Source organism: Oncorhynchus gorbuscha, unplaced genomic scaffold (genome assembly GCF_021184085.1).
Source record: "Oncorhynchus gorbuscha isolate QuinsamMale2020 ecotype Even-year unplaced genomic scaffold, OgorEven_v1.0 Un_scaffold_1092, whole genome shotgun sequence".
Lineage (NCBI taxonomy): Eukaryota > Metazoa > Chordata > Actinopteri > Salmoniformes > Salmonidae > Oncorhynchus > Oncorhynchus gorbuscha.
In genome coordinates this window covers 66,635-81,853 of record NW_025745978.1, presented here as the reverse complement: position 1 = coordinate 81,853, position 15,219 = coordinate 66,635, and the positions used below count along the sequence as shown (strand labels likewise).

Sequence of the window (15,219 nt, the reverse complement as noted above, 5' to 3'; positions counted from 1 at the left end):
TAAGCTAGCTAAGTCCCAGTATTTCCCCCTGTGTGTGTAGCCACCATCTGGGCCTGCTGAAGGCTAAGCTAGCTAAGTCCCAGTATTTTCCCCCTGTGTGTGTAGCCACCATCTGGGCCTGCTGAGGGCTAAGATAGCTAAGTCCCAGTATTTTCCCCCTGTGTGTGTAGCCACCATCTGGGCCTGCTGAGGGCTAAGCTAGCTAAGTCCCAGTATTTCCCCCTGTGTGTGTAGCCACAGAGTACCATCTGGGCCTGCTGAAGGCTAAGCTAGCTAAGTCCCAGTATTTCCCCCTGTGTGTGTAGCCACCATCTGGGCCTGCTGAAGGCTAAGCTAGCTAAGTCCCAGTATTTTCCCCTGTGTGTGTAGCCACCATCTGGGCCTGCTGAAGGCTAAGCTAGCTAAGTCCCAGTATTTTCCCCCTGTGTGTGTAGCCACCATCTGGGCCTGCTGAGGGCTAAGCTAGCTAAGTCCCAGTATTTTACCCCTGTGTGTGTAGCCACCATCTGGGCCTGCAGAAGGCTAAGCTACCTAAGTCCCAGTATTTCCCCCTGTGTGTGTAGCCACCATCTGGGCCTGCTGAAGGCTAAGCTAGCTAAGTCCCAGTATTTTCTCCCTGTGTGTGTAGCCACAGAGTACCATCTGGGCCTGCTGAAGGCTAAGCTAGCTAAGTCCCAGTATTTTACCCCTGTGTGTGTAGCCACCATCTGGGCCTGCTGAAGGCTAAGCTAGCTAAGTCCCAGTATTTCCCCCTGTGTGTGTAGCCACCATCTGGTCCTGCTGAAGGCTAAGCTAGCTAAGTCCCAGTATTTCCCCCTGTGTGTGTAGCCACCATCTGGGCCTGCTGAAGGCTAAGCTAGCTAAGTCCCAGTATTTCCCCCTGTGTGTGTAGCCACAGAGTACCATCTGGTCCTGCTGAAGGCTAAGCTAGCTAAGTCCCAGTATTTTCCCCTGTGTGTGTTGCCACCATCTGGTCCTGCTGAAGGCTAAGCTAGCTAAGTCCCAGTATTTTCCCCCTGTGTGTGTAGCCACCATCTGGTCCTGCTGAAGGCTAAGCTAGCTAAGTCCCAGTATTTCCCCCTGTGTGTGTAGCCACCATCTGGGCCTGCTGAAGGCTAAGCTAGCTAAGTCCCAGTATTTTCCCCCTGTGTGTGTAGCCACCATCTGGGCCTGCTGAGGGCTAAGATAGCTAAGTCCCAGTATTTTCCCCCTGTGTGTGTAGCCACCATCTGGGCCTGCTGAGGGCTAAGCTAGCTAAGTCCCAGTATTTCCCCCTGTGTGTGTAGCCACAGAGTACCATCTGGGCCTGCTGAAGGCTAAGCTAGCTAAGTCCCAGTATTTCCCCCTGTGTGTGTAGCCACCATCTGGGCCTGCTGAAGGCTAAGCTAGCTAAGTCCCAGTATTTTCCCCCTGTGTGTGTAGCCACCATCTGGGCCTGCTGAGGGCTAAGCTAGCTAAGTCCCAGTATTTTACCCCTGTGTGTGTAGCCACCCAGTATTTTCTCCCTGTGTGTGTAGCCACAGAGTACCATCTGGTCCTGCTGAAGGCTAAGCTAGCTAAGTCCCAGTATTTTACCCCTGTGTGTGTAGCCACCATCTGGGCCTGCTGAGGGCTAAGCTAGCTAAGTCCCAGTATTTCCCCCCTGTGTGTGTAGCCACAGAGTACCATCTGGGCCTGCTGAAGGCTAAGCTAGCTAAGTCCCAGTATTTCCCCCTGTGTGTGTAGCCACAAAGTACCATCTGGGCCTGCTGAAGGCTAAGTCCCAGTATTTTCCCCCTGTGTGTGTAGCTACGGAGTACCATCTGGGCCTGCTGAAGGCTAAGCTAGCTAAGTCCCAGTATTTTACCCCTGTGTGTGTAGCTACGGAGTACCATCTGGGCCTGCTGAAGGCTAAGCTAGCTAAGTCCCAGTATTTTACCCCTGTGTGTGTAGCTACGGAGTACCATCTGGGCCTGCTGAAGGCTAAGCTAGCTAAGTCCCAGTATTTTACCCCTGTGTGTGTAGCTACGGAGTACCATCTGGGCCTGCTGAAGGCTAAGCTAGCTAAGTCCCAGTATTTTCTCCCTGTGTGTGTAGCCACAGAGTACCATCTGGGCCTGCTGAAGGCTAAGCTAGCTAAGTCCCAGTATTTTCTCCTTGTGTGTGTAGCCACAGAGTACCATCTGGGCCTGCTGAAGGCTAAGCTAGCTAAGTCCCAGTATTTTACCCCTGTGTGTGTAGCTACGGAGTACCATCTGGGCCTGCTGAAGGCTAAGCTAGCTAAGTCCCAGTATTTTCTCCCTGTGTGTGTAGCCACAGAGTACCATCTGGGCCTGCTGAAGGCTAAGCTAGCTAAGTCCCAGTATTTTCTCCCTGTGTGTGTAGCCACAGAGTACCATCTGGGCCTGCTGAAGGCTAAGCTAGCGAAGTACCGCGCCCAGCTGCTGGAACCGTCCAAGTCCGCAGGAGCCAAAGGAGAGGGCTTCGATGTCATGAAATCTGGAGACGCACGTGTTGCACTGATTGGCTTCCCCTCTGTCGGAAAGGTCAGACAGGAAACAGACTGAGCACGCTCACAACGTGTCCTCTAGTCCTGTGTGTTAACTCATGTCTCTGTCCTCTAGTCCTGTGTGTTAACCCATGTCTCTGTCCTCTAGTCCTGTGTGTTAACTCATGTCTCTGTCCTCTAGTCCTGTGTGTTAACTCATGTCTCTGTCCTCTAGTCCTGTGTGTTAACTCATGTCTCTGTCCTCTAGTCCTGTGTGTTAACTCATGTCTCTGTCCTCTAGTCCTGTGTGTTAACCCATGTCTCTGTCTCTGTCCTCTAGTCCTGTGTGTTAACCCATGTCTCTGTCCTCTAGTCCTGTGTGTTAACCCATGTCTCTGTCCTCTAGTCCTGTGTGTTAACTCATGTCTCTGTCCTCTAGTCCTGTGTGTTAACCCATGTCTCTGTCCTCTAGTCCTGTGTGTTAACTCATGTCTCTGTCCTCTAGTCCTGTGTGTTAACCCATGTCTCTGTCCTCTAGTCCTGTGTGTTAACCCATGTCTCTGTCCTCTAGTCCTGTGTGTTAACTCATGTCTCTGTCCTCTAGTCCTGTGTGTTAACCCATGTCTCTGTCCTCTAGTCCTGTGTGTTAACTCATGTCTCTGTCCTCTAGTCCTGTGTGTTAACCCATGTCTCTGTCCTCTAGTCCTGTGTGTTAACTCATGTCTCTGTCCTCTAGTCCTGTGTGTTAACCCATGTCTCTGTCCTCTAGTCCTGTGTGTTAACCCATGTCTTTGTCCTCTAGTCCTGTGTGTTAACTCATGTCTCTGTCCTCTAGTCCTGTGTGTTAACTCATGTCTCTGTCCTCTAGTCCTGTGTGTTAACTCATGTCTCTGTCTCTGTCCTCTAGTCCTGTGTGTTAACCCATGTCTCTGTCTCTGTCCTCTAGTCCTGTGTGTTAACTCATGTCTCTGTCCTCTAGTCCTGTGTGTTAACTCATGTCTCTGTCCTCTAGTCCTGTGTGTTAACTCATGTCTCTGTCCTCTAGTCCTGTGTGTTAACCCATGTCTCTGTCCTCTAGTCCTGTGTGTTAACCCATGTCTCTGTCCTCTAGTCCTGTGTGTTAACTCATGTCTCTGTCCTCTAGTCCTGTGTGTTAACCCATGTCTCTGTCCTCTAGTCCTGTGTGTTAACTCATTTCTCTGTCCTCTAGTCCTGTGTGTTAACTCATATCTCTGTCCTCTAGTCCTGTGTGTTAACCCATGTCTCTGTCTCTGTCCTCTGGTCCTGTGTGTTAACTCATGTCTCTGTCCTCTAGTCCTGTGTGTTAACTCATGTCTCTGTCTCTGTCCTCTAGTCCTGTGTGTTAACTCATGTCTCTGTCCTCTAGTCCTGTGTGTTAACCCATGTCTCTGTCCTCTAGTCCTGTGTGTTAACTCATGTCTCTGTCCTCTAGTCCTGTGTGTTAACCCATGTCTCTGTCCTCTAGTCCTGTGTGTTAACCCATGTCTTTGTCCTCTAGTCCTGTGTGTTAACCCATGTCTCTGTCCTCTAGTCCTGTGTGTTAACCCATGTCTCTGTCTCTGTGCTCTGGTCCTGTGTGTTAACTCATGTCTCTGTCCTCTAGTCCTGTGTGTTAACTCATGTCTCTGTCCTCTAGTCCTGTGTGTTAACCCATGTCTCTGTCCTCTAGTCCTGTGTGTTAACTCATGTCTCTGTCCTCTAGTCCTGTGTGTTAACCCATGTCTCTGTCCTCTAGTCCTGTGTGTTAACTCATGTCTCTGTCCTCTAGTCCTGTGTGTTAACTCATGTCTCTGTCCTCTAGTCCTGTGTGTTAACTCATGTCTCTGTCTCTGTCCTCTAGTCCTGTGTGTTAACCCATGTCTCTGTCCTCTAGTCCTGTGTGTTAACCCATGTCTCTGTCCTCTAGTCCTGTGTGTTAACTCATGTCTCTGTCCTCTAGTCCTGTGTGTTAACCCATGTCTCTGTCCTCTAGTCCTGTGTGTTAACCCATGTCTCTGTCCTCTAGTCCTGTGTGTTAACCCATGTCTCTGTCCTCTAGTCCTGTGTGTTAACCCATGTCTTTGTCCTCTAGTCCTGTGTGTTAACCCATGTCTCTGTCCTCTAGTCCTGTGTGTTAACCCATGTCTCTGTCTCTGTCCTCTAGTCCACCTTCCTCAGTCTGATGACAGCAACAGCCAGTGAAGCAGCATCCTATGAGTTCACCACCCTGACCTGTATCCCTGGAGTTATAGAGGTACATCCACCCCAAACCACACCTCATATACCACACCTCATATACCACACCTCATATACCACACCTCATATACCACACCTCATATACCACACCTCATATACCACACCTCTTATACCACACCTCATATACCACACCTCATATACCACACCTCATATACCACACCTCATATACCACACCTCATATACCACACCTCATATACCACACCTCATATACCACACCTCATATACCACACCTCATATACCATACCACACACACCACACCACACACACCATATACCATACCACACACACCATATACCATACCACACACACCATATACCATACCACACACACCATATACCATACCACACACACCATATACCATACCACACACACCACACACACCATATACCACACCACACACACCATACCACACACACCATATACCATACCACACACACCATATACCATTCCACACACCCCATACCACACACACCATACCATACCACACATCCCATACCATACCACACACCCCATACCATTCCACACACCCCATACCATATACCATACCACACACCCCATACCATATACCATTCCACACACCCCAAATACCATACCACACACCCCAAATACCATACCACACACCCCAAATACCATTCCACACACCCCATACCATTCCACACACCCCATACCATATACCATTCCACACACCCCATACCATATACCATTCCACACACCCCAAATACCATTCCACACACCCCATACCATTCCACACACCCCATACCATTCCACACACCCCATACCATTCCACACACCCCATACCATACCACACACCCCATACCATATACCATACCACACCCCATACCATATACCATACCACACACCCCATACCATATACCATACCACACATTCCATACCATATACCATACCACACACCCCATACCATATACCATACCACACACCCCATACCATATACCATACCACACACCCCATACCATATACCATACCACACCCCATACCATATACCATACCACACACCCCATACCATATACCATACCACACATCCCATACCATATACCATACCACACACCCCATACCATATACCATACCACACACCCCATACCATATACCATACCACACACCCCATACCATACCACACACCCCATACCATATACCATACCACACACCCCATACCATATACCATACCACACACCCCATACCATATACCATTCCACACACCCCATACCATTCCACACACCCCATACCATTCCACACACCCCATACCATTCCACACACCCCATACCATTCCACACACCCCATACCATTCCACACACCCAATCCATATACCATACCACACACCCCATACCATACCACACACCCCATACCATTCCACACACCCCATACCATACCACACACCCCATACCATTCCACACACCCCATACCATTCCACACACCCCATACCACACACCCCATACCATACCACACACCCCATACCATACCACACACCCAATCCATATACCATACCACACACCCCATACCATTCCACACACCCCATACCATTCCACACACCCCATACCATATACCATTCCACACACCCCATACCATTCCACACACCCCATACCATTCCACACACCCCATACCATTCCACACACCCCATACCATTCCACACACCCCATACCATACCACACACCCCATATACCACATACCATTCCACACACCCCATATACCACATACCACACACACCATACCACACCACACACCCCATACCATTCCACACACCCCATACCATATACCATTCCACACACCCCATACCATATACCATTCCACACACCCCATATACCACATACCATACCACACACACCATACCACACCACACACCCCATACCATTCCACACACCCCATACCATATACCATTCCACACACCCCATACCATATACCATTCCACACACCCCATATACCACATACCATACCACACACCCCATACCATACCACACACCCCATATACCACATACCATTCCACACACCCCATATACCACATACCACACACACCATACCACACCACACACCCCATACCATTCCACACACCCCATACCATATACCATTCCACACACCCCATACCATATACCATTCCACACACCCCATATACCACATACCATACCACACACCCCATACCATACCACACACCCCATATACCACATACCATTCCACACACCCCATATACCACATACCACACACACCATACCACACCACACACCCCATACCATTCCACACACCCCATACCATATACCATTCCACACACCCCATACCACATACCATACCACACACACCATACCACACCACACACCCCATACCACACACCCCATACCATATACCATTCCACACACCCCATATACCACATACCATACCACACACCCCATACCATTCCACACACCCCATACCATTCCACACACCCCATACCATATACCATTCCACACACCCCATACCATATACCATTCCACACACCCCATACCATTCCACACACCCCATACCATTCCACACACCCCATACCATATACCATTCCACACACCCCATACCATTCCACACACCATATACCATATACCATTCCACACACCATATACCATATACCATTCCACACACCCCATACCATATACCATTCCACACACCCCATACCATTCCACACACCATATACCATATACCATTCCACACACCCCATACCATATACCATTCCACACACCCCATACCATTCCACACACCATATACCATATACCATTCCACACACCCCATATACCACATACCATACCACACCCCACATACCCCACACCTCACACACCATACCACACCACACACCCCATATACCACACACCATACCACATAACATACACACCCCCACATACCAAACCACACCCCATGTACCCCACACCACACACACACCATACCATATACCACACACCATACCATACCACACACCCCATATACCACACTCCATACCATACCACATAACATACACGCCCCCACATACCATACCACACCCCATGTACCCCACACCACACCACACACACCATACCACACACCATACCATACCACACACCCCATATACCACACCCAATATACCACACACCATACCACACACCCCATATACCACACCCAATATACCACACACCATACCACACACACCATATACCAAACCCAATATACCACACACCATACCATACCACATAACATATACACCACACACCCCATACCATACCACACACCCCATACCATACCACACACCCCATATACCACACCCAATATACCACACACCATACCACATAACATATACACCCCACCCCATACCATACCACACACCCCATATACCACACACCATCCTGCAGTATAATGGAGCCAACATCCAGCTGACAGTAGTGTATAATGACCCATCCTGCAGTATAATGGAGCCAACATCCAGCTGACAGTAGTGTATAATGACCCATCCTGCAGTATAATGGAGCCAACATCCAGCTGACAGTAGTGTATAATCACCCATCCTGCAGTATAATGGAGCCAACATCCAGCTGACAGTAGTGTATAATGACCCATCCTGCAGTATAATGGAGCCAACATCCAGCTGACAGTAGTGTATAATAACTCATCCTGCAGTATAATGGAGCCAACATCCAGCTGACAGTAGTGTATAATAACCCATCCTGTTGTCCTGCAGTATAATGGAGCCAACATCCAGCTGACAGTAGTGTATAATGACCCATCCTGTTGTCCTGCAGTATAATGGAGCCAACATCCAGCTGACAGTAGTGTATAATAACCCATCCTGTTGTCCTGCAGTATAATGGAGCCAACATCCAGCTGACAGTAGTGTATAATAACCCATCCTGCAGTATAATGGAGCCAACATCCAGCTGACAGTAGTGTATAATAACCCGTCCTGCAGTATAATGGAGCCAACATCCAGCTGACAGTAGTGTATAATGACCCATCCTGCAGTATAATGGAGCCAACATCCAGCTGACAGTAGTGTATAATAACCCATCCTGCAGTATAATGGAGCCAACATCCAGCTGACAGTAGTGTATAATAACCCATCCTGTTGTCCTGCAGTATAATGGAGCCAACATCCAGCTGACAGTAGTGTATAATGACCCATCCTGTTGTCCTGCAGTATAATGGAGCCAACATCCAGCTGACAGTAGTGTATAATAACCCATCCTGTTGTCCTGCAGTATAATGGAGCCAACATCCAGCTGACAGTAGTGTATAATAACCCATCCTGCAGTATAATGGAGCCAACATCCAGCTGACAGTAGTGTATAATAACCCATCCTGCAGTATAATGGAGCCAACATCCAGCTGACAGTAGTGTATAATAACCCATCCTGCAGTATAATGGAGCCAACATCCAGCTGACAGTAGTGTATAATAACCCATCCTGCAGTATAATGGAGCCAACATCCAGCTGACAGTAGTGTATAATAACCCATCCTGCAGTATAATGGAGCCAACATCCAGCTGACAGTAGTGTATAATAACCCATCCTGTTGTCCTGCAGTATAATGGAGCCAACATCCAGCTGACAGTAGTGTATAATAACCCATCCTGCAGTATAATGGAGCCAACATCCAGCTGACAGTAGTGTATAATAACCCATCCTGCAGTATAATGGAGCCAACATCCAGCTGACAGTAGTGTATAATAACCCATCCTGTTGTCCTGCAGTATAATGGAGCCAACATCCAGCTGACAGTAGTGTATAATAACCCATCCTGTTGTCCTGCAGTATAATGGAGCCAACATCCAGCTGACAGTAGTGTATAATAACCCATCCTGTTATCCTGCAGTATAATGGAGCCAACATCCAGCTGACAGTAGTGTATAATGACCCATCCTGTTGTCCTGCAGTATAATGGAGCCAACATCCAGCTGACAGTAGTGTATAATAACCCATCCTGTTGTCCTGCAGTATAATGGAGCCAACATCCAGCTGACAGTAGTGTATAATAACCCATCCTGCAGTATAATGGAGCCAACATCCAGCTGACAGTAGTGTATAATAACCCATCCTGTTATCCTGCAGTATAATGGAGCCAACATCCAGCTGACAGTAGTGTATAATAACCCTTCCTGTTGTCCTGCAGTATAATGGAGCCAACATCCAGCTGACAGTAGTGTATAATGACCCATCCTGTTGTCCTGCAGTATAATGGAGCCAACATCCAGCTGACAGTAGTGTATAATAACCCATCCTGTTGTCCTGCAGTATAATGGAGCCAACATCCAGCTGACAGTAGTGTATAATAACCCATCCTGTTGTCCTGCAGTATAATGGAGCCAACATCCAGCTGACAGTAGTGTATAATAACCCATCCTGTTGTCCTGCAGTATAATGGAGCCAACATCCAGCTGACAGTAGTGTATAATAACCCATCCTGCAGTATAATGGAGCCAACATCCAGCTGACAGTAGTGTATAATAACCCATCCTGTTATCCTGCAGTATAATGGAGCCAACATCCAGCTGACAGTAGTGTATAATAACCCTTCCTGTTGTCCTGCAGTATAATGGAGCCAACATCCAGCTGACAGTAGTGTATAATAACCCATCCTGTTGTCCTGCAGTATAATGGAGCCAACATCCAGCTGACAGTAGTGTATAATAACCCATCCTGCAGTATAATGGAGCCAACATCCAGCTGACAGTAGTGTATAATAACCCATCCTGCAGTATAATGGAGCCAACATCCAGCTGACAGTAGTGTATAATAACCCATCCTGTTGTCCTGCAGTATAATGGAGCCAACATCCAGCTGACAGTAGTGTATAATAACCCATCCTGTTGTCCTGCAGTATAATGGAGCCAACATCCAGCTGACAGTAGTGTATAATAACCCATCCTGTTGTCCTGCAGTATAATGGAGCCAACATCCAGCTGACAGTAGTGTATAATAACCCATCCTGTTGTCCTGCAGTATAATGGAGCCAACATCCAGCTGACAGTAGTGTATAATGACCCATCCTGCAGTATAATGGAGCCAACATCCAGCTGACAGTAGTGTATAATAACCCATCCTGCAGTATAATGGAGCCAACATCCAGCTGACAGTAGTGTATAATAACCCATCCTGTTGTCCTGCAGTATAATGGAGCCAACATCCAGCTGACAGTAGTGTATAATAACCCATCCTGCAGTATAATGGAGCCAACATCCAGCTGACAGTAGTATATAATAACCCATCCTGCAGTATAATGGATCCAACATCCAGCTGACAGTAGTGTATAATAACCCATCCTGTTGTCCTGCAGTATAATGGAGTCAACATCCAGCTGACAGTAGTGTATAATAACCCATCCTGCAGTATAATGGAGCCAACATCCAGCTGACAGTAGTGTATAATAACCCATCCTGCAGTATAATGGAGCCAACATCCAGCTGACAGTAGTGTATAATAACCCATCCTGCAGTATAATGGAGCCAACATCCAGCTGACAGTAGTGTATAATAACCCATCCTGCAGTATAATGGAGCCAACATCCAGCTGACAGTAGTGTATAATAACCCATCCTGTTGTACTGCAGTATAATGGAGCCAACATCCAGCTGACAGTAGTATATAATAACCCATCCTGCAGTATAATGGAGCCAACATCCAGCTGACAGTAGTGTATAATAACCCATCCTGCAGTATAATGGAGCCAACATCCAGCTGACAGTAGTGTATAATAACCCATCCTGCAGTATAATGGAGCCAACATCCAGCTGACAGTAGTATATAATAACCCATCCTGCAGTATAATGGAGCCAACATCCAGCTGACAGTAGTGTATAATAACCCATCCTGCAGTATAATGGAGCCAACATCCAGCTGACAGTAGTGTATAATAACCCATCATGCAGTATAATGGAGCCAACATCCAGCTGACAGCAGTGTATAATGACCCATCCTGTTGTCCTGCAGTATAATGGAGCCAACATCCAGCTGACAGTAGTGTATAATAACCCATCCTGTTGTCCTGCAGTATAATGGAGCCAACATCCAGCTGACAGTAGTGTATAATAACCCATCCTGCAGTATAATGGAGCCAACATCCAGCTGACAGTAATGTATAATGACCCATCCTGTTGTCCTGCAGTATAATGGAGCCAACATCCAGCTGACAGTAGTGTATAATGACCCATCCTGTTGTCCTGCAGTATAATGGAGCCAACATCCAGCTGACAGTAGTGTATAATAACCCTTCCTGTTGTCCTGCAGTATAATGGAGCCAACATCCAGCTGACAGTAGTGTATAATGACCCATCCTGCAGTATAATGGAGCCAACATCCAGCTGACAGTAGTGTATAATAACCCATCCTGCAGTATAATGGAGCCAACATCCAGCTGACAGTAGTGTATAATGACCCATCCTGTTGTCCTGCAGTATAATGGAGCCAACATCCAGCTGACAGTAGTGTATAATAACCCATCCTGTTGTCCTGCAGTATAATGGAGCCAACATCCAGCTGACAGTAGTGTATAATAACCCATCCTGTTGTCCTGCAGTATAATGGAGCCAACATCCAGCTGACAGTAGTGTATAATGACCCATCCTGCAGTATAATGGAGCCAACATCCAGCTGACAGTAGTGTATAATGACCCATCCTGTTGTCCTGCAGTATAATGGAGCCAACATCCAGCTGACAGTAGTGTATAATAACCCATCCTGTTGTCCTGCAGTATAATGGAGCCAACATCCAGCTGACAGTAGTATATAATAACCCATCCTGTTGTCCTGCAGTATAATGGAGCCAACATCCAGCTGACAGTAGTATATAATAACCCATCCTGTTGTCCTGCAGTATAATGGAGCCAACATCCAGCTGACAGTAGTGTATAATAACCCATCCTGTTGTCCTGCAGTATAATGGAGCCAACATCCAGCTGACAGTAGTATATAATAACCCATCCTGTTGTCCTGCAGTATAATGGAGCCAACATCCAGCTGACAGTAGTGTATAATAACCCATCCTGCAGTATAATGGAGCCAACATCCAGCTGACAGTAGTGTATAATAACCCATCCTGTTGTCCTGCAGTATAATGGAGCCAACATCCAGCTGACAGTAGTGTATAATGACCCATCCTGCAGTATAATGGAGCCAACATCCAGCTGACAGTAGTGTATAATAACCCATCCTGTTGTCCTGCAGTATAATGGAGCCAACATCCAGCTGACAGTAGTGTATAATGACCCATCCTGCAGTATAATGGAGCCAACATCCAGCTGACAGTAGTGTATAATAACCCATCCTGTTGTCCTGCAGTATAATGGAGCCAACATCCAGCTGACAGTAGTGTATAATAACCCATCCTGCAGTATAATGGAGCCAACATCCAGCTGACAGTAGTGTATAATAACCCATCCTGCAGTATAATGGATCCAACATCCAGCTGACAGTAGTGTATAATAACCCATCCTGCAGTATAATGGAGCCAACATCCAGCTGACAGTAGTGTATAATAACCCATCCTGCAGTATAATGGAGCCAACATCCAGCTGACAGTAGTGTATAATGACCCATCCTGTTGTCCTGCAGTATAATGGAGTCAACATCCAGCTGACAGTAGTGTATAATAACCCATCCTGCAGTATAATGGAGCCAACATCCAGCTGACAGTAGTGTATAATAACCCATCCTGCAGTATAATGGAGCAACATCCAGCTGACAGTAGTGTATAATAACCCATCCTGCAGTATAATGGAGCCAACATCCAGCTGACAGTAGTGTATAATAACCCATCCTGTTGTCCTGCAGTATAATGGAGCCAACATCCAGCTGACAGTAGTGTATAATAACCCATCCTGCAGTATAATGGAGCCAACATCCAGCTGACAGTAGTGTATAATAACCCATCCTGCAGTATAATGGAGCCAACATCCAGCTGACAGTAGTGTATAATAACCCATCCTGTTGTCCTGCAGTATAATGGAGCCAACATCCAGCTGACAGTAGTATATAATAACCCATCCTGCAGTATAATGGAGCCAACATCCAGCTGACAGTAGTATATAATAACCCTTCCTGTTGTCCTGCAGTATAATGGAGCCAACATCCAGCTGACAGTAGTATATAATAACCCATCCTGCAGTATAATGGAGCCAACATCCAGCTGACAGTAGTGTATAATAACCCATCCTGCAGTATAATGGAGCCAACATCCAGCTGACAGTAGTGTATAATAACCCATCCTGTTGTCCTGCAGTATAATGGAGCCAACATCCAGCTGACAGTAGTGTATAATAACCCATCCTGTTGTCCTGCAGTATAATGGAGCCAACATCCAGCTGACAGTAGTGTATAATAACCCATCCTGCAGTATAATGGAGCCAACATCCAGCTGACAGTAGTGTATAATAACCCATCCTGTTGTCCTGCAGTATAATGGAGCCAACATCCAGCTGACAGTAGTGTATAATGACCCATCCTGCAGTATAATGGAGCCAACATCCAGCTGACAGTAGTGTATAATGACCCATCCTGTTGTCCTGCAGTATAATGGAGCCAACATCCAGCTGACAGTAGTATATAATAACCCATCCTGTTGTCCTGCTGTATAATGGAGCCAACATCCAGCTGACAGTAGTGTATAATAACCCATCCTGCAGTATAATGGAGCCAACATCCAGCTGACAGTAGTGTATAATAACCCATCCTGTTGTCCTGCAGTATAATGGAGCCAACATCCAGCTGACAGTAGTATATAATAACCCATCCTGTTGTCCTGCAGTATAATGGAGCCAACATCCAGCTGACAGTAGTGTATAATAACCCATCCTGCAGTATAATGGAGCCAACATCCAGCTGACAGTAGTGTATAATAACCCATCCTGTTGTCCTGCAGTATAATGGAGCCAACATCCAGCTGACAGTAGTGTATAATGACCCATCCTGCAGTATAATGGAGCCAACATCCAGCTGACAGTAGTGTATAATAACCCATCCTGTTGTCCTGCAGTATAATGGAGCCAACATCCAGCTGACAGTAGTGTATAATGACCCATCCTGCAGTATAATGGAGCCAACATCCAGCTGACAGTAGTGTATAATAACCCTTCCTGTTGTCCTGCAGTATAATGGAGCCAACATCCAGCTGACAGTAGTGTATAATAACCCATCCTGTTGTCCTGCAGTATAATGGAGCCAACATCCAGCTGACAGTAGTGTATAATAACCCATCCTGCAGTATAATGGAGCCAACATCCAGCTGACAGTAGTGTATAATAACCCATCCTGCAGTATAATGGAGCCAACATCCAGCTGACAGTAGTGTATAATAACCCATCCTGCAGTATAATGGAGCCAACATCCAGCTGACAGTAGTGTATAATAACCCATCCTGCAGTATAATGGAGCCAACATCCAGCTGACAGTAGTGTATAATAACCCATCCTGCAGTATAATGGAGCCAACATCCAGCTGACAGTAGTGTATAATAACCCATCCTGCAGTATAATGGAGCCAACATCCAGCTGACAGTAGTGTATAATAAC

At 46.8% G+C, this 15,219-nt stretch overlaps 1 protein-coding gene across 2 annotated transcripts in view; it reads left to right on the top strand.

Annotated features, from left to right (window-relative positions):
* LOC124021217 (developmentally-regulated GTP-binding protein 2) overlaps window positions 1-15,219 on the top strand; it is a 65,652-nt gene that overhangs the window by 12,022 nt on the left and 38,411 nt on the right. For both annotated transcript variants that reach the window (XM_046336565.1, XM_046336564.1), the window contains exons 3-4: window positions 2,365-2,525; window positions 4,632-4,721. In XM_046336565.1, coding sequence (XP_046192521.1) covers window positions 2,365-2,525; window positions 4,632-4,721 — 251 coding nt within the window. The remainder of the gene's footprint in view (window positions 1-2,364; window positions 2,526-4,631; window positions 4,722-15,219) is intronic.